At 36.7% G+C, this 20,777-nt stretch overlaps 1 protein-coding gene across 1 annotated transcript in view; it reads left to right on the plus strand.

The window, feature by feature from the left end:
- LOC114054046 (transcription factor E2F5) overlaps positions 1-20,777 on the plus strand; it is a 36,762-nt gene that overhangs the window by 1,179 nt on the left and 14,806 nt on the right. The window contains exons 2-4 of the mRNA XM_027877108.1: positions 15,331-15,440; positions 17,513-17,674; positions 19,469-19,512. Of these exons, the coding sequence (XP_027732909.1) occupies positions 15,331-15,440; positions 17,513-17,674; positions 19,469-19,512 (316 nt within the window). The remainder of the gene's footprint in view (positions 1-15,330; positions 15,441-17,512; positions 17,675-19,468; positions 19,513-20,777) is intronic.

Below are 20,777 nucleotides of genomic sequence, written 5' to 3' on the forward strand. Positions count from 1 at the left end.
GGGACCTCCCAGCATAAGCTTTTCAAAGTTGAAAATGTTGCCGGGTGGTCCCTGGAAAATGCAAACAGGATGGAAGTAAAGCAACAGTTGGTCTGGAGAGCCCAGTTGTTTTGTAATGATAAAGAAGTTTGAGATCCAATCTTTCCATAAGGTCTTCAGAAAGTTCGTATGTGTGTACTTATTCATCAACATAAATCGCATTAGTTTTGTATAAACAATGTGCATATACTTATCTGTGTAATAGCCACTGCTGAAGTTCCCTTGTACTTTAATTTTCTGTTTCCGTGCCTTTTTGGAAACGAATTTTATTTGAACTTCAGTCCACCTTGCCTTCCCTTCCAAAAGTATTGCTCTATAGCATAAATTTTGCTTTTAACTTAAAGTGAACTTAATTTGGTTTTTGCCTTGTAGCTTGCACCACACCTCTTGAAATATTAAGAGACACTCTGGGAGATTGCAAAACCAGGGTCAAGAATTGCTGTTAAAATTATAGAAACTCCTCAATGGGAATAGCAAACTGTTTTAAATATCTTCCAGTATATACTCATTCAATAAAGTAAAGTGATATTCCATTTTTACTGTTTGACTTGGGAATTTTAGCTTACTATTTCGATCAATCAGCAAACATCTATTAATCGTCTACTATTTGCCTGGGACCGTGATAAGCCCTGGCTGTTCAGAAAGAGGCTTTTTAGTTACTAATACAATAGTTACAAAACTGTGTAAAGTGTTTGATGTTTCACATAAACATTGTTTTACTAGTAGTGGGAATTCCCCTGAAAGCACAGGGATTTTTGGCTTCTGTTCTACCAAGAAATAAATGCGTCATATTTTTATTAATCACTTTATGAACCAAATTGAGTTTATTCTTTTTTTCTTCTATATATAATTAAGTTTTTAGATATTCCTGTCATTCTTCTTCCATATTATTTCAGACTGAAAGAGATGTTGAATATGGTTCTCACCCTAATATAAATTAGGTCCATTCTGTCATACTACTTGTCATTTAAAAAAAAAATACATTTAATGGAATTATAATTTTTACCTCGATGATCATCCTTTGTAGACCATTCATTTAAATAGTATGAGATACAGCAACTGCTATGACCCAGGGATTTCAGTATCCTTAAACTACAGAAACATAAAGTAACAAATGCTATTCATTGAACTACTTGGCAAATAGGTATCAAAAAGACAGTTTTGAGCTACAGAGATGGATGTTTTTTAAATTCCAGCTTTACTCTTGACTGAAAATTATAATAACTATGTAAGACATAGCATACAGATTTTACATTCAAAATAGTTATAATGTACATTACATTGTGAAAGAATAAGAAGCCTTCTATCTTGTGATGATCCGATTTCTCTGCACAAAAATTAAATAATACAATTGAGGGCATTGCTTAACCTAACAAAGCTATTCTATAATTTAGTTCTAAAGTTTACCATTGGGGTGAGAAGTAGTTGCAGAAAAGTTAGTCTCTATTATACTACTTTTCACTAACAGAAAATTACTCTGTCCCTATGAGTACACTCATGTCCAGATAAGGTAATGACTCAAGTTGTGATTATATGATGTGTGTAATTTTTAGATGGTAGCAGGAAGCCTTGGGTTCCAGCTCTGTGTGAGACACTCACCAGCTCGTATGTCTTGGGCAAATCATTTAACTTCTCTCAGCTTCAATGTCTTCATCAGTAAGATGAGGAGAATAATTTCTTCCAACTTGGTGTTGTTGTGAGGTGTTGCTGAGATAATAGATGATGCATTTATTAAGTGCTTACCATATGACTAACACTGTTCTAAGCTCTGCTGTGTGCTGCTCACAAGGAGCTTCTATTTTCATGGGGGTAGGGAGGGACAACTCATAAAAGAACTAAAGGGGGAAGGGTACTGCTGTGGCAAGAGGGAGTGAGGTGAAGCAGCTAGAACAGGGCTATGTAAGAAGGCTCCCAGAGTCCAAGGTTCCAGTGAGAGAAGGTCAATGTGGCCAGAATGAAGACAGCATGGTTTGGACATGCCTGCAAAGTGAGTGGGAGAGAGGTGTTTTGTGAAACTTAAGCCTTAAACAAATGTACGCTATTATCACCTGGATCTGTCCCCCTAATGCAGATTACAACCCATCCTTACATCTTTGTCCTGTGCATTCTTGTCCATTTACTTCCATAAAGCCTCCATTAGAGAATCGGCCCAGAGCATTAGAGGTTACTATTTGTAATGTTGCTGTCTATCTATTTAGTTTCTTGCTTTCTACATGACTGATCTGATCTCTCTTTCTGTTCATAAATGCTATGGATGGTGTCTTTTATGGTACTTTTTTGGTAAGATGTCATCAATATTATTGCACACTACTTTTACCCACCTGTGTCCCAGTTGCCCTTTCAGCTCCCTGTAATTTTGATTGCAGAGAGACAGCTTGGCATAACATGAGCTCAAGAAACCTGAGTTTCAGTTCCACATCTAGACATTCTTTAGCTTTGGGCTAAAGCTTTTTAGGCAAGTCACTTAACCTTTGAGGGATGTGGGTATGATAATTGCACTGTATTGTGTTTTCTTTTGTTTACTTTTTAAGAAATGTTTTCTAGACCCACCACTCACCCAAAATAGAAACCTCCTTTGTATTAAAGAGAATAGTTGTCACAAAATGGGTTTTGTGTTCTTTTTTGGCCACAAACTCACGAAAATCATTATTTTAAGGGGATTTTGCTCTAAAATGGTGGAGCACCTATAATGATGAAATCATAGTCCTTAGAAATTGAAGTATCATTCAATTAATATTTTTTAAATTACAAAAAGGTCAGCAATTTCCTTGATGTGTTCTTAAAGTTTTCTAGACAGAAGAAGGTATTAAGACTGGAAAGCCAGTGTAGGGAAATTCAGACAAATCTTTTAAACCTTGTAAAATGTGTTTCATATAAGTTTCAAAACAATGAATTAGCAGTTTAAGTACCTTATCTATAAGAAGTTTAAGTGCTGTTATGATTGCCTTCTTTCAGGTAGATCTGAAAAGATCTTTTTTGTTCACACATGTCTGACTCTTCATGACCCCTTTTGGGGATTTCTTGGCACCATTATTGGAGTGGTTTCCTTTTCCAGCTCATTTTACAGATGAGGAAACTAAGGCAAACAGGGTTAGGTGACTTGCCCAGGGTCACACAGCTAGTAACTATCTGAATCCAAATTTGAACTCAGGTCTTCCTGACTCCAGGCCTGATGTGATATCCTCTGTACTACACCTAGCTGACGAAAAGGTCTTCAGGTTGGGGAAATATTTACTTCTTAATATTCTCAGTTGCATTAAAAAGGAGGCCTCAACATGCTTCCACACAGTGGCTAGCTTTCTTGATATCTACCCCTTTGTTAGGGAAAGATAAATTACTGGGGAAAAAAAAACCCTTTCACAATAGGTATTTACAGTTATTCTCTGTTACAGAACAAAGGAGGGAAGTGCTGCGTTCAATCTCCTGTCTTTTTGCTTTTTGCACTATTTGCTACTCATGGAGTGCATAGAATGTGTTCCCTACTTACCTCCACCTCTTAGATTCTTTAAAGACTTGGCTCAAGAACTGCCTATTCCATGAAGTCTTTCCTGATTCTTCTCCAGCTTCTAGTGCCTTCTCTCAAATGTTATCTTTTATCTATTTTATGTAACTAACATTGAATAACTGATACTGGACCCACAGGAGCTTGAGTACTGCACCTTCTCCCTCTTCCTGAAGGACTTCTCTGCTCTCCCTTTAAAAAAAAATTTTTTTTTAATTTTTTATTTCCAGTTTCAAATTCCCTCCCTCCCTCACCCATTGAGAAGGTAAGAAATATGATACCCATTATATATATGAAGTCATGCAAAACATTTCCATAAAAAGGCGAACAAAAATACAGTGAAGAAAAATATGCTTCAGTGTGCACTCAGAGTTCATCAATTCTTTCTGGAGGTGGATAGCATTTTTCATTATGAGTCCTTTAGAATTTTTTCAGATCATTGTGTTGATCAGGGTAGCTAAGTCTTTCACTGTTGATTATCATTACAATATTGCTGTTACGGTTTACTGTGTTCGAGTTTTGTTCACTTCACTTTGCATCAGCTCAAAAGTCTTCCCAAGTTTTTCTGAAACCAGCCCTTTGTCTTTTCTTATAGCACAGTAGTATTCCATCACAATCATACCACAACCTGTTCAGCTATTCCCCAGTTGATGGACATCCCCTCAATTTCCATTTCTTTGCCACCACTCAAACAGCTGCCATGAATATTTTTGTACCTATAGATCCTTTTCCTTTTATCTCTTTGGGATATAGATCTAATGGCAATCTTGCTGAGTCAAAGGGTATGCACGATTTTATAACCCTTTGGCCATAATTCCAAATTATTCTCCAGAATGGTTGGATGAGTTCACAGCTCCACCAGCAGTGCATTAGTGTACCTGTTTTTGCACCCCTTCCAGCATTTGTCATTTTTCTTTTCTGTTATGTTAGCCATTTTGATGGCTGTGAAATTGTGCCTCAGAGTTGTTTTAATTTGCATTTCTTTAATTATTAATGATTTAGAGCATTTTTAAAATTTCTTCTGAAACTTCTGAACTGCTTATTCATATCCTTTGACCATTTATCAATTGGGGAATGCATCTTATTTTTAGAAATTTGGCTCAGTTCCCTATATATTTGAGAAAAGAGACTTTTTTTTTTTGGATGAGGCGATCAGGGTTAAGTGACTTGCCCAGGGTGACACAGCTAGTAAGTGTCAAGTGTCTGAGGTCAAATTTGAACTCAGGTCCTCCTGACTCCAAGGCTGGAGCTTTATCCACTGTGTCATGTAGCTGCCCTGAGAAAAGAGACTTTTATCAGAGACACTCGCCATAAAATTGTTTCCTCAGTTTCTTGCTTGCCTTCTAATTTTGGCTGCTTTTTGTTTGTGCAAAAACTCTTAATTGTAATCATAATTATCCATTTTACTTCCCATGATCCTCTCAATCTTTTGTTTGGTCATAAACTCTTCTTTTCTTATCCAGACAGGTAATTTTTTCCATACTTCCCTAATTTGCTTATGATATCACCCTTAATATTTAAATCATGTACCCATTTTGAGCTTATCTTGCTATATAGTATGATTATTGGTCTGCTTTCCACTTTTCCCAGTGGTTTTTGTCAAATAGTGAGTTCTTGCACCAATAGCTTGAATCTTTGGGTTTATCACACATTGCTTCTCTGCTCTTGATCCAGGCATGTGGTCCAAACCAAGTAAAGCCCTTGAAGAAACTGGCGTCTCATGAGAGAATGGCTAGGCTCTCTATTTTCGTTCTTCATCTCACTAAAGCCTCACCCTGTGGTAGTTTAGGCTTAGGTTCATATCTAGGGTATTCTCAAAAGAAGAGAGTAGAAATACATACATTGTTCAATATGAGTCAGGTATAGGGCAGATATTTTATTCCTACACAAAAAAAGAAATGCTAAACAAAAAAAGTGTCACAAAATGCATTAACAAAATGATTTAAACAGGGTTTAGCATCTTGTTAATAGTATTGGGAGAGTTGATAATGATACTTCAACTTCATCAAACATAAAGCAGTATGCAGAACTGCTGATCAGGCATTTCACATTTGACCTAACCTCTGCCCTGTCCAGACAATTCCTGGAACATGTCTGCTGGCAAAATGGGTAGCCTTGGGCCAGTCCTCTTGTCAGTGATGTTTTTGTACATATCCTTTGGGACATATCTAAAGGTACATCACCTTTGATACGGAAGCTTGCCCTGCTACCAGCCAGCTCCACTCATCTGGACTTCTTGAACTTAAGGTCATCTCTAGGCCTTAACATGTCTATCTTGGGACAAATGCACTACTTAAGATCAGGAAAGAGCAAATTCAAAGGTAGAAAAGGCAGCCTTTTGTTCTTTCCTTAGGTGTCTCACAGGTGAGGTCACCATGATGTCAGGATGGAGAAGGGACCAGTCTTTCCCCCCTCCCTCCCCCTTAATCCTCACAGTTAACATTATTCTGGAAGGAGAAATTGAGAGCCAGCCAGAATCTTTGTTCTAACTGATGTAGTACTCTGTCTTCCCTGCCACTGGGGCAGGAGAAAACACCAAGAGACCACTATATATATTTATGGCATCACCAAAAGGTTCTAGAGGAATTCCTGGGGCATGAGGTGGTCCATGTAGACCAATTTTCTCTATTACATTTATATGTGTACATGTCTCTTTTGGCTAAATTGTGAGCTTCTGGAGGGCAGGAACTGCTTCAGTTTTGTCCTTATGTCCCCAGTGCTGGTTCGTAGTCAGTGTTTAATAAATGTGTGTTTGATAGCATATCTTCATCCCAGTCTCCTATGGGCTTAAAGGATTAAAAAGGGCTTTAAAAACGAACAAATAATATTTGTATTCTGTATTTAGTAGTTGTGACCTTACAGAAGGTACATATCACCCACCACTTTGGAAGACTTAAAGAGTTGGGCTCAGTATCTTTTCTCAAGAGGCCTTTTCCATTTATCTTCAGAAAGAAGAATTCTGTGGGTATTGCCTTCTCATATCAACCTGTTATAATCATTCTGTTTTGTTTTCAGACCTTAAGAATGGTATGATATTTGGCAGTGCTTTTGTAATATATTTAGTCTTTAATCTATACTTTTTCATGCAGATTTAACAAAAGCATTCGTTTAATTCTTGTTTAAACAGACTTAATCAGACTTAATCTCATCCACACCATTACTATAATACTGTAAATGCAATTAAGCTCCTGTCAAAATGCTCAGAGATTCATTCATTCCTTTTACAAACATTTAATGCTTGCTATAATTCAATGCAGTGTGCTAGACCCTGGAAGAGATACAAAAATAAACATAGTCAATCCTCAACTTTCACTGGGTAACATTCCTAGAAAAATGAACAAAAGTCAAAAACATTAGGTTCCCATGACCACCAGAAACTAATCTTTCGCTAGAGATTGCCAAAAATACACTTTTCTTCATACAGTTCTTTATAGCAAAACATTAATTCTGATAATGTGCACCTTTCCTAACACAGTAACCATGAAAATAAACCCATAAAATGCAGTACATAGGATAAAATTGGTTATCATGCAGAATGTTTTTCCTCACTAGTACTTCCCTAGAAGTCTGTTATCTTTTGTGCTAGTACCTCAATTTTTAAAATTTCACAAATCCATTTGGAGTATTTTCTATATACATTTTTATTACAGTCTTTAGTTTCTCATTTTGACAACATTGCTTTTGTCGTGGAAATTTTTTGTGCAATCGTTCTGCCAATTTTGTCTTCAATTATTCCTTCTATTTACTTGATATCAAACCAGTCTTAGAAATGTTAGTGGTTATAAGGCATAAAAGGAATGAAAAGAATAAGCATTGGCAATGAAAAAGCAAAAATATCTCTAGTGGCTGCTGATATGACTTCATGTCTAGAAAATATGAGACGCTCAATAAATAACTTATATCAAGGTTGCAGTGTTATAAAATACCTTCTCTCTCAATATAGCATTTTTATATTATAAGATTTTTATGTTACAATAAGATCAGGAAAAACTGATAGAGAAATACCATTTATGATAAAAAATATATCAGATACTTCTGTGTTAATTTACTGAAACAGATAAAAGACCTGTATATTAAGACAACTTTAGAACAACTTTGGCAGAAATTAAGAACTCAGTAGAGGAATAGCCTCTATTATGGTGACAAAACCAGTATAGTAAAAGTGTCTATCCTTTCAAATTATATTATCAGTTTAAAAGAATGTCAATCAAGATACCAGTAGGCTACTTTACAGAATTAGAATGAATAAAGATCATGTGAAAAATAATGTGACCAAATATATCAAGAGGTGTTGTGGAAAAAAAAATTGATGAGAAATTCACACTGTCAGAGCTTAAAAAATAAATCTACTTTAATTAATAACTAGGAAAAAATGTCTTGGGGGAAAAAAGGAAGGAGAATCTAAGGGGTAGCACCTAGTATGAGAATTTAATCAGTGTTTAATCAAGCCACATTTTTAAAATGGAAGGGTGACAGTGGCATATTGGAAAGAGTATTGGATTTAGAGCCCAGTAGAACTGGATTTAAATTCCAGCTTTGACACTTATCAGCTGTGTGACTGTAGGTCCTTGATTCTCAAACTTTTTTTTTTGCTCATGTTTTGTTGTTTGTTTTTTTTTCCCTCATTTTACCATGAGGAATTGTGTGTTCGTTGAACCGTAGCTGTTGGTAAATAATTTAACCTTTTGGGTCTCAGTTTTCTCACCTGTTAACTTAGTGGTATTGGATTGTATCATCTTAAGTGTTCTTTTCCACTTGTAACATTTTGTGATCTATGCTTTATGAATGATGAAATAAAAATCCTTGGAAAAGATAGTAGTTTACTTTGTTTTGTTTTTAATGAGTTTAGATTAGGGGTTCTTAACTTAGGGTCATATCCATTTTAATACCCATTTGAACTTAGATGGGGAAAAAATTACATTATTTTCACTAACCTCTAAATGAGTTTTTCCTTCAATTATTTAAAAACATAGAATTCATCAGATTGCTAAAGGAGTCCGTGAAAGGAAAAAAAAAAGATTAAGAACCCTTGGGTTAGAGCCATATTTTATACAACATACTACAGTAAATTACAATTAAACATGAAATCATTAACTTTTAGAAAACAATATTATTCCTCTCAACTGTGAAGAGAAGAATTTGTATTAAATGGGAATGTGACTGTGTTACATTCTGTCCTGTTTTTGTTTTAATCAGTGTTTGGGTATAAGCGGGCTGCAATAAATAACTGAAGAGGAGCTTAAAAGAATGTGACTCAAGGATGTCATGAAGGAATTGTACAAAAGAAAGAGAAGATGAACTGTCACCTAGCCAAAATGAGGCGTGAAAGGTGGACAGCCAGAATGCTCCCCTGGTATTCTCACAATGTTGGGAGAAAGTGTGGAGAGCCACTAGCATGTTGGGTAGAGGATGCACTGTGGAAAAGTTATGGAAGAACATGGATGAATGTTGCACAAGATGGGCATGCATGAATGGGTTTCTACCTCCACCATTGGAAAAAACTTCCAGATAATAAGATCATAGTTCCATTTGAGTATTTGAGGACTGTTTGGGATACTAGAATGCCTTAAAAATTGTGCAAGGGGAAGGAGTGGCAAAGAGAATTTTATTATTGTAATAAATTTTAAGAACTCTTTCCACCCAACCAGATCTAGGTAGTTGGAGGAAGATGGCTAGAAGGACAGCTGTTTGGCACAGTAAAGAAAGTGTAGGTCTTGGAGTGTGGGACCTTAGTTTGCTTTTTTGGTGAGGCAATTGGGGTTAAGTGACTTGTCCAGCTAGTAAATGGCAAGTGTCTGAGGCTGGATTTGAACTCAGGTCCTCCTGACTCCAAGGCCAGAGCTCTAACCACTGCACAACCTATCTGCCTCTAAAACCTTAGTTTGAATCCCACCTCGAATCCCCCACCCGTACTAGTTATACAACCCTAAGCAAATCACTTGACCTCTGTTTGAGTCAGTTTCCTCATCTTTAAAATGGGGATAATAATAACACCTATTCCCAGGGTTATTGTGAGGATCAAATGAGAATCATTGTCAAAATGAAGAGCATTTCATTGGCTTATGGGCTTTAAAAAAAATATATCACATGTGTTTATAAATAATAATATTTGGGGATGGCATGTTGTATTAAGAAATCAAATTCCTAGATGGCAGGATTTGAAAATGAAGCAATTGATACTTGGCCCTCTTGTGCTAAAATAGCAAGGGGAGGGAGAGTGTTTCCCATGCATAAGAGAAAAAAGGAGGTATTGTATATTGCCTTATGTCCCCTTTAGTTGCCGTTCTTTTCTCTCTTTCAGTCCTGTCTATGGCACTTAAAAAACTGCATAATTCCAGACAAGAATTCCAATAATTTCCTAGGATTTACCTGGTGAGTCATAGTTAGATTTTGATCAGTGGCTTCCTGTTGCCTCTTAGATCAAACATGGATTCCTTTGTCTAGCATTTAGAATTCTTTGAAACCTAACCCAAGCCCAGTGCTCTATCTGCTGTACCTTTCTATATGAAGGCAAGCTAGTGAGCTCAACAGAATTCTAGTATAAAAGAAATTGGACAACCCCTCAAGGTTCTAAGTCTAAAAGCATTTTGGCCTGGTGGTTATTGGAATGTTGCCGTATTGCTGAGAAGCTTAATTGTGAAAACCCATGATCAAATAGGGTTTGGAGTCTGTAAACAAGATATGAATACTATTGAAGAGATAATGCTAAGTTGAGTTGTAGCACTGAAATTTTCAAAAATTGATATTACTAAATAGTAAGAAATATGAAATTGATATGCTCTTCTAACTTTTTAAGGTGAAAATAAAAGAACCATAACCCTTTGCTAAGTTAAGTCAAGGATAAATAGAATTTGCAGTGATTCATTAAAATGCATGTTATAATATTCAAACTGGCAAGCTGTTGCTATGGTGTTTACAGCTTTTGTATTGTGTACATAAGAATAACTGCTTAGAGAGCTTTGTGTAACCTTTTTAAGAGCTCCTGTTTTAGAGGGAAGTAACCAGAGGAGGGAGTTTTATACAGATCACTTTGTAGTAGGCCAATCTTGCCCCTCAAAACTGTATCAAACTCAAAGTAGGAAATGAGCTATTTAGCCAAAATTGTGCATTGAATATACCCAAAGTTTCAAGAAAACATCAGGAAAATTAAGCTTTGGCCCTAAAAAATGACCTCCCCTCAATTATATTAAAAACTGCAGTTGCTGAATGGGGAACAGAGATTGGAAACATCTTTTTTTCTTTGTTTTTTCCCTCTGTCCCTAGGATCATAGGCTTTTGTCAATCAATCTGTCAAAAAAACACTTATAAGTGTCTACAGTGTTCCAGGCACTTTGCTAGGTATACAGAAGAAGAAAGTGATACAGTCCTAGTCTTTAGGAGTTTATGTTCTACTGGGAGATAAAACCTATTTGAAGAGGAATAAATACTGCGTAGATGCAAAATAATAGATACATAGTAATAGAGGCTTTACAAAATCCTTTTGTAAAAATGCTTAACAACTGGGAAAATTAGAAAAGGCCTTTTGAAGGAGGTAACACGAGCTAAAATAGCCCACAGTCACCCTGTGATAGCTCTGGCTGTGGCCGTATGACAATATCCTACTACCTATCTTCACAATTCCCTTTGTTTTTCTTTCCTTAAAAATTGAAAAATTCTGCAGGGAAGAGCCAAGATGGAAGAAAAAAGACAGGGACTTCCCTGAGCTCTCCCAAATTCCCCTCCAAACCGCTTTAAATAACTCCTCAAAACAAATACGGGAGTGGCAGAACCCACAAAAAGGAAAGATCTGTTGCACCAAGGTGAAAATGGAGCACAGGCTACGTCAGTGTAGGTGGCATCCTAGCAAACCGGGAGCAGATCTTGGGTGCAACTGAATAGCAGTGTCAGCAGCTGCTTCCAGAGTTCCCACCCCACAGACAGTAAAGGCGTCGGACAGCTGGGCAGCAGGAGATTACATAGATCCCTCTGTTAGAACTAGGAGCAAGACTCTGTTGCATCGCCCATACTTGGATCTGGGTCATGGTGCCAAGGGGGAGGAGGAGTATTAGCGCAGCAGAGTTTGTGGCCACAGGGGAGTGAGGACTCTGATCGCAATTCCAGAGCAGAAAAGAGTGTTTGGAGTTGTTCACAGAACAGAGCATAGGCCAAGAGAGTAGTAAAAACATTTCTCCTTAGACTATACCACCTTGGAAGAACTGAAAGCTTACAGACCCCAGAACTAGCTCTAAAAACTGCTGCATAAAAAACCTGAAGCTTGGGACAGTGCCCCCTCCACCCTGGAGCAGAGCCCAACTTTAATATAAAGTTTTTAAAGCCAAGAAATAGTCTAGAAAAACAAACAACAAAAAAAGATCCTGACAATAGAAAGTTACCATGGTGACAGGGAAGGTGAAAACACAAACTCAGAAGAATACAACAAAGTCAAAACTGCTGTATCTAAAACCTCAAAGAAAAATGTGAATTGATCTCAGGCCCAAAATGAATTCCTGGAAGAGCTCAAAAAGAATTTTAAAAATCAAATAACAGAAATGGAGGAAAAATTGGGAAAAGAAATAGAAATGAGTGATGCAAGAAAATAATGGAAAAATTAATCAACAGCTTGGTAAAAAAGACACCAAAAAATACTGAATACCACCTTAAAAAACAGAATAGATCAAATGGTAAAAGAAGAACAAAAATCCAGTGAAGAGAATATCTCATTAAACAGCAGAATTGGCCAAATTGGCGGCGGGGGGGTGGGGGGTTGGAAGAGCTACAGAAATTCTTTGAAAAAAAGAATTCCTTAAAAAAGTAGAATTGGCCAAATGAAAAAGAAGGTACAAAAACTTACTGAAGAAAAGAATTCCTCAAAAATTAGAATTGGGCAAGTGGAATTTAATAACTCCGTGAAACAAGTAAAACAAAATTAAAAGATTGAAAAATATCTCATTGGTAAATACTGGCTTGGAAAATAGATCAAGGAGAGATAATTGAAATATTGGATTGCCTGAAAGCCATGGTCAAAAAAAAAAAAGCCTTGACATCATCTTTCAATAAATTATCAAGGAAAACTTCACTGATATTCTAGATCCATAGGATAAAACAGAAATTGAAAGAATCCACCAACCACCTCCTGAAAGAGATCCCAAAATGAAAAATCCCAGGAATATTATAGCCAAAACAGCTAGAAAGAAATAATTCAAGCATCGCGGAGCCACAGTCAGGGAAAGATTTAGCAACCTCTATATTAGAGTATTGGAGGCCTTGAAATATAAAATTCCAGAGGGCAAAGGAGCTAGGATTATAACCAAGATTATCTACCCAGCAAAAGTGATTATATCTTCTGGGAGGGGAAAATGGATATTCAATAAAGTAGAGGACTTTGAAGGATTCCTGATAAGACTCAAGAGAAGCATAAAAAGGTAAACAGGAAAGAGAAATCATAAGAGACTCAGTAAGGTTAATTAAGCTGTTTACATTCCTACATGGGAAGTTGTAACTCTTAAGAACTTCTTTTCTCATTATTAGAGCAGTTAGAAGGCATCTACATAGACAGAGGGCATGAGTGTGAATTGAACATGATGGAATGATATCTTAAAAAGTAAAGGGTGAGAAAGAGGAGTGCATTGGGAGAGGGTGAATGGGAAAGGTAGAATGGGTTAAATTATCTCACAAGAAAGGTGCGAAAGAGCTATGGGGAACTGTTGAACCTTATTCTCACCAGAATTGGCTCAAAAAAGGAATAATATACATGCTCAGTTGGGTATAGAAATCTGTCTTACCCTACAGGAAAGTAGGAGGGGAAAGAAATGGGGAGAGGGGTGATAGAAGGGAGGGCGAATTGGGGGAGGCAGTAGTCAGAAGCAAAATACTTTTGAGGATGGACAGGGTGAAAGGAGAGTAAGATAAACAGGGGGGGAAATAGGATGAAGGTAAATAACAGTAATCATAACTGTGAAAAAAATTTCCATAAGTTTCTCTAATAAAGGCCTCATTTCTCAAGCATACAGAGAACTGAGTCAATTTTATAAAACTAAGAGCCATTCCCTAACTGATAAATGGTCAAAGGATATGAATGGGTGGTTTTCAGGTTTTTAAACAAAGTAATCAAAGCTATCTATAGGCATATGAAAAAATGTTCTAAATCACTATTGATTAGAAAAATGCAAATTAAAGCAATTCTGAGGTTCCACCTCACACCTATCAGATTGGCTAATGTGACAGAAAAGGAAAATGACAGATGTTGGTGGGGATGTGGGAAAAGTGAAACACTAAATACACTCTTGGTGGAGTTGTGAACTGATCCAACTCATTCTGTAGAGCAATTTGGAAGTATGCCCAAAAGGCATAGTATTTTCTTTCACAGCATGACTAACATGAAAATGTTTTGCATGACTGCATATGTATAACCATATCAAATTGCTTGTGTTCTCAATGAAGGGAGAAGGGAGGGAGAGAATTTGGAACTCAAAATTTAAAAAAAAATTGTTAAAAAATTGTTTTTAATTGAAAAATTGTGTTTATTTTTCATTTGACTTGGACCTGAAGCAAACTTAAGTTCTACTGTAAAATAATGCCTTTTCACTTAAGTTCCACTTAAGAGCTATTAGGAATATTATTGAGAATTGATCAGATAAGTTTGAGGTGTCACTGCTTATAAGTTTGAAATTGATCATAAAACCCAAAAGATAAATTTAAAATTTGCAATTTAAAGTTTAAATTTTTGATCATTTCTACAATGAAATTGGGTAGCTAGGGGCACAGTTGATAGAATATGCTGGGTCTGTAGTCAGGAAGATTCATCTTCCTAAGTTTAAACCTGGCATCAGACTAGCTGTGTGACCCTGGTCAAGTTGCTTAACCCTGTTTGCCTCTGTGTCCTTATCTATAAAATGAGCTGGAGAAGGAAATGGAAAACTACTCCAATATCTTTGCCAAGAAAACCCCAAAAGGGGTCACAAAGAGTAGTACACAACTGAAATGCTTGAACAACAAAAATTTTGAAATTACTGAACTCTCATATAAGTACAGTAATCCTGTGCTTAGTCAAATCTTGATTTCTTTGTAATAAAAGTAGCATTTTATAGCACTTAAAATTTTTGAAGCACTTTACCAATATCATCTCATTGTAACGTCACAACAACCCAGAGAAGTAGGTGCTATTGTTCCCATTTTGTAGGTGAGTAAACCAAAACAGACAAAAGTTAAGTGATTTGCAAAGCTACTGAGTGTCTGAGGCTCTATTTGAACTAAGGTCTTCCTGACTCAGTCTCCACTAAAATTTTGTGTGTTTTGCATTGGCATTTCACTGTCGTTTTTGCTTTGTTTTAAAACATCAAATAGGAAGATGATATACATCAAGACAATACATACAATGTCTGGTACCCAGGATTTCTCCCAGAGTGTTTTTAACCTAAAAAATCATTTAGATGGAAAGGTCTGACTTTGCCATCTTTAACAACTGACTGTTCTAAAATTAGATTTTGTCACATCAATTGGAGAATCAAGATAGATAGGAATTTCGTTCATCAGGTGAAGAAATATTTTTCCTGAAGTAGTAAGGAGCATTCTGCATTTTTTATTTTGTCTTTATGTGCTTTGTAATGATGACACCTCATCTTTTTCCTCTCAACAACTGTTGACCATAAAGTGAATATTTCTTTAATTTCTTTTGTGAACAGGGGAAGACTTGAGCATATTAAGCCGTTGGATTAAATTTGGGATTGTATTCATATTATGATCTTAATAATCAACTTTTTACTTGAAAATACAAGTTGTCTTTATCTTTTTTTTTCTATTTTAAAAAACAGGCTGCAGATACTTTGGCTGTGAGGCAAAAAAGAAGAATTTATGATATTACCAATGTTCTGGAAGGAATTGATTTAATTGAAAAAAAGTCCAAAAATAGTATCCAGTGGAAGTAAGTTATAGACTATCGTTACAGTCTGAAATTTTGATTCTTCTTCCCACATATCTCCAAAATCTGGTCCCAACCTACATTCCTGAATTTACTGTCTACCACTTTGTTTTGTACCACTCTTTAGAAGCATGAACCTTCCACCCTGGCCAGACCAGTCTATTCTCTGATCTTCAAATATACGTTTCATAATTCTGCCTCTGCCCTGGCAAATACCATTCGCCTCACTCAGAATGCCCTTTCCCCTTCTCTGTCTCTAAGTCCTCATCATCTTTCAAGACCAAACTCAGGTTCTACCCTGTGAAGAGTTTCCTGACTGTCATAGCTGATGGTGATCTTTTCTGCCTCTGAACTTCTTTCTGGAGCATATATTTTTTGTTAGATACATACACCCTTAGGAAAGGCAGTATGGTGTGGTGCACAGAGAACTAATCTCGGAATGAAGATGAACTGGGTACAGACTCTGCTGTCTATGTGACTTGGGGCAAGGCACTTAAAGATTATAAATTATAAAGCGGTTACAGAACGGCATCCCTCACCAGGGAACTATCTTCATCAAAGAAATCAGAGGTCAAGTTGTTTTTTTAGTACATCCTGAAACTGTTGTTTTGTTGTTTTTTTAGTTGTATATGATTCACCTACCCAACTGAAATTTTTTAAACTCATTGGAAGGGACTTTTTTATCTTTATTAGCCATTTTAAATGTAGTAAGTACTCAATACATACATAATTGATGGATCCCATGACTTGACAGGCTTATTTATTTACTTCATTTAACTTGTAGAGCCAACATGGCACAGTAGTTAAAGGGCAAGACTTGGATAAGAGTCCTACATCTATACATGCTAGCTTTGTGACCCTGGACAAGGCACAACCCTTGTCGGTATCTCCAGGCAATTCTGGAGGACAAGAAGTTACCAGATCAGTTGCCCATCTGTATCAGTGGAGGGGGTTTCCACTCTAGAAGTTCCCTACCCCTTACTAAAATCCCAATTCCAGACCCCCTAAAAAAGTAGGACGAGAGTACCCCTTCATTGCCTCATCATAGCAGGTAGATGACCTTGGGCTCTCAAAGCACTATGCCAGTGGAATGCAAGCTCTACCAGGTCCTGCTATGCTGAGAAGGGTTTAAGAATGGGCTTGGTGATGGATTTGACTGCCAGTCTTTCTGAGTACAGATTTGGTTTATTACCAAGCTGGATACAATTTGAAAGCATACCATTTAGACATAGAGGGGTTGTGATCCACTTTGGAGAGAAGAGCACTCCTTCAGCAATGAAATTACAGGTCCAAATATTGAAGTTGAAATATTTAACTTGTAATCAATTTCTAATCACTGTCCATTTCTAAGGGATAGGCCTTTCCCCTCTACCTAATCAATACTATGGTTAGTATTCTTAGGAAGAGTTCTGGCATCTCAAATGAGAACTATCCAAAGTAAAATTATTTCAGAAACTGTAGCACTTCTAAGAATTATTGGGAAATATGGAAACCTCTCACGATGTATATCTGTCTACATGGAAATTCTGCTAATGAGTGTGTATTGAGGCTTATGAAATACAATAATGAGTTTGAATAGTGCACATAGAAAAAAATGATAGCAATCAGAATTATCCCTTTTGGCTCCCTAGTTTTTAGTCAGGATTCCAATAAAAGACAAGCAAGGATACATGGATTTTTCCAATGTACAAGAGTCTTTCTGTAGAAGTCTCTATGGGTTTCATGCTGTCAGTGTGTTTAATTCAGCAAATATTTACTGTGTGCCTACTCTGTGCAAGGTTTTGTTATGAGATCCTTTTGGTAGCTCAGTGACTAATCCCCTTAGAATGGGAGCCAAGTCTAACCTGCCATTGCAAAGCAAATTGAGAGCTTAGAGCATATCAGCTCTTCACTGAAGTATTTTTGAAGTAAATATAATTCAGATACATAGTTTTCCATACATTCTAATGCTTTTGTGAATTTGACTTTTGATTTATATCATACTATGGTGTGAACACTGTTATCATTGGCTTAATCATTTTATTAATGGAATTAATTGAAGTTAACCTAATAGATAATATTTCTCTATTTTTCAGAGGTGTAGGTGCTGGATGTAATACAAAGGAAGTTATTGATAGACTGCGATATCTCAAAGCAGAAATTGAGGATCTGGAGCTAAAAGAGAGAGAACTTGACCAACAGAAATTATGGCTTCAGCAAAGCATCAAGAATGTTATGGATGACTCCATTAACAACAGATATCCTTTTAACTGAATAACTTTATAGCCAAACTGCCACTTTGTGTGTGTATATACGTAGCAGAACTGCTTTCAAGTATAGGATGTTTTCAGAAGGTAGATCTTTTAGGGAAAGCTAACATTTGTTAGCTTTCCTTGCCTCCTCTTCTAATTCCTATCTCCCCCACCTCCATCATCCAACCATATTGGAACACTAGTTCTTAGAAGTTACGCATGCTGTTACTACAACCACAGGAGAGAATTTCCTTCTCAAATTTATAGTATTTTATAGAGTTTACGGAGTGCTTTGTGGACAGGGTTGTCTCCCCCACCAGCCCAAGCAATTGGGGTTAAGTAACTTGCCCAGAGTCACACAGCTAGTGAGTGCTATGTGGCTGATTTGAACTCAGGTCCTCCTGACTCCAGGGCTGGTGCTCTATCCACTGCATCACCTAGCTGTCCCAAGAATTCTTTTATAGATGATGAAACCAAGGCTTAGAAAGGTTGAATGTCTTGTTCACAGTCACACAGCTATAAATTGTCAGGACCAGGACCTAAATCCAAGCCTTCTGAGCCCAAGGCTAGTGATATTTCTTCTACGCTTATTGCCTCTTAGGATGTAAGCCAAATGTGTGCTGAAGAAGGATGATGGGCCTAGAGTATTATAATATAAAAGGTGGTGTTAAGTAATTATGTTCAGTGTCCTAAAATTAGGCATTCAGTTAGTGAGCATTTGTCAAGCACTTATGTGTCAGACACTGTGCCAAGTGCTGGGGCTACAAAGAAAGGCAAAAGGCAGCTCTTGAGGAGCTTACAGTCTAAAGTGGAAAAGACCCAGCAACATCCAGGTATAAACAAGCTACATACAGGAAAAATTGGAGAGAATCAACAGTCAGAACTGTGAAAATTCAGCACCTATCTTAAGTTCTTGAACAATTGTAATTCAAAACTCAAAATAAGAAATGTCATAACAAGTTAATTTCATGATCCAACGAACCACTTACCTGTGTTTGACGTGTTCCCCAAGTCTACCACTTTTTGAGGATGATTTTGTGGAGGACATGGTTGTTTTCCATGACATGAAATCTAAAAGGATAGAGAAATGCACCCAGCCCAAAATCTTACGTGTGGGTCCTAGGAATTTTCTCAAGTTTTATTGAATATTACATTTTCTGTAGGTTTTTAATCTGTTCTAAAATTACCACTTTGGAGCTTCACCGAGTACCCTTTAGTTCTGATAGTCTGGGTTTTATAAACAAACCCATGAACACCCTATTTTCATTTTGAATATTCAACAGTGTGATAGTTTGATCAGTTTGATTGCCAGTCTTCAAGGTCATCACCATAACCACCCAGCCGTCCCCATGGTACGGCCAACACAATTGCTCCTGCTGGCACTCTCCACCCTCTTGTCACCCCAAAGCCTCAGCTGATCTACTTGTACCCTTGACACTTATGCACAGTGTTGTCCACCTTCTCTTCCCTAGTGCCTGGCGGATCTAAATCCCCTTTGAAGTCAAAAATGAAACATCTTCACTTAGAAAATTTTGAATTAAAAATAGCTTTGCCGAAATAGATACTTTCATTTTGTGTTGCAGGAAAAAAAAATTAAACATGTGCTTCAGCATACAGGTAGGATGATGAAGTGGGGACTAACTTCTAAGCTATGCAGACAGCATTTCCGAATTTGTAGGGAGAAGAAAATTGTTTTTAAAAGTTGTAAAGTTGAATTCTTTTCGGGGGGGGTGAATCTTGTTGCAAATTAGAAGTTACATGAAGAATACCACAGTTTTTCTTGACCTGTGATGACAGCACATTTTCTTATATAACTCATGAAGACATCTGTAATTGTTTTAATGGTAAGTACTGCTAGTAAATTTGTTTCTATTTTTTCTGTGTATCGCCAGGACTGAGCATAATGCTTTGCACATAGTAGGCACTTAAGAAGTATTTATTGAATTGAATTTCTAAGTCTGCTGAGGGATGATTTCTTTAATAAGGAGTTCATATTTATATAGTGCTTTTGCTTACCGTATACTTTCCTTATAACAACTCTAATGCCTTGGCTGTATATGATACTTCATATTTTGCTTTCATAACTATTCATATTCATAACTAGTTTCTCTTCCACATCCATGCTTCTAGTTTTAAGTATCCTCTGACAGATAGGGACATGTAGTCTTATCCTTATAGAGCGGAGGAGAGAATAGAGCCACCTAAAAAGATTAAATGGTTTACTCAAGGTTATATGTCATTGAATAATTTGGAACTAGAAACAAGGTCTCGTGCCCCATCTATTCGTACATCTATTGAACAAAGCTGTCTTCCTTTGTATTAAGCTAAGATCTGTCTTCAGTCAAGAAATTATAAAAATTAATAACAATCAACAAAAAATCCTAAACTCATAAAACGTAGTATTACTACTTCTGAGTTTGGAGCATCTTATTCACTCCTAAACACTTAATATATAAAAGATATGAGTTGGGTTGTTTAAAGTTCTCTATGCCATCTTTCCTCTTTTCTAGATACCTAAAAAACCCTGACCCAAATGCAACTAACTTTTTTATTTTCAATAGTTAGCATAATAATCTTTTCCTCCATAACTTCAGTGATGTTAAGACAGTCTGTATCTCATGACAGAATGCAGCCATTTGTATATGGAATCTTAGACTAATACCTTTCTGAGATTGGTTGTCTTAGCATACAGTGCTGATGAGATCAAGATCATGGTTCAGTCCTTACTTGAGCCATTTGGCTTTGCTTTGATATAGTCATCTCTAATTCTAGTATCCATCCTCTTACCCAGCAAGTGTAACACCAGGAAAGAGTATGGATGTGTCCATGTATTGCCATCATTACTAGTTGAAATGGCTAAAAGTAGATGTCCTGTTGGTGACATGGCAATGGTATCATTTTTACATCTAAAGTTCAGCATGTAGCATTTCACTAAACAATCTACCAGCAAATGGGATTCCCCTTACTCTCTAAGGTTGTATATGAAATTAAATGTTTAGCTTAGTTCTTTACCCACCATCATAGCTTCAGAGTTTGTAAGGGAAAGTGACAGAAATATCACAGAAATTTTGTTAATCAGCAGCTCAAAGATTATTTGAAGAAATAATGC

The sequence above is a fragment of the Vombatus ursinus genome, unplaced genomic scaffold (assembly GCF_900497805.2).
Source record: "Vombatus ursinus unplaced genomic scaffold, bare-nosed wombat genome assembly UNPS02014812.1, whole genome shotgun sequence".
In the NCBI taxonomy this organism is placed as follows: Eukaryota; Metazoa; Chordata; class Mammalia; order Diprotodontia; family Vombatidae; genus Vombatus; species Vombatus ursinus.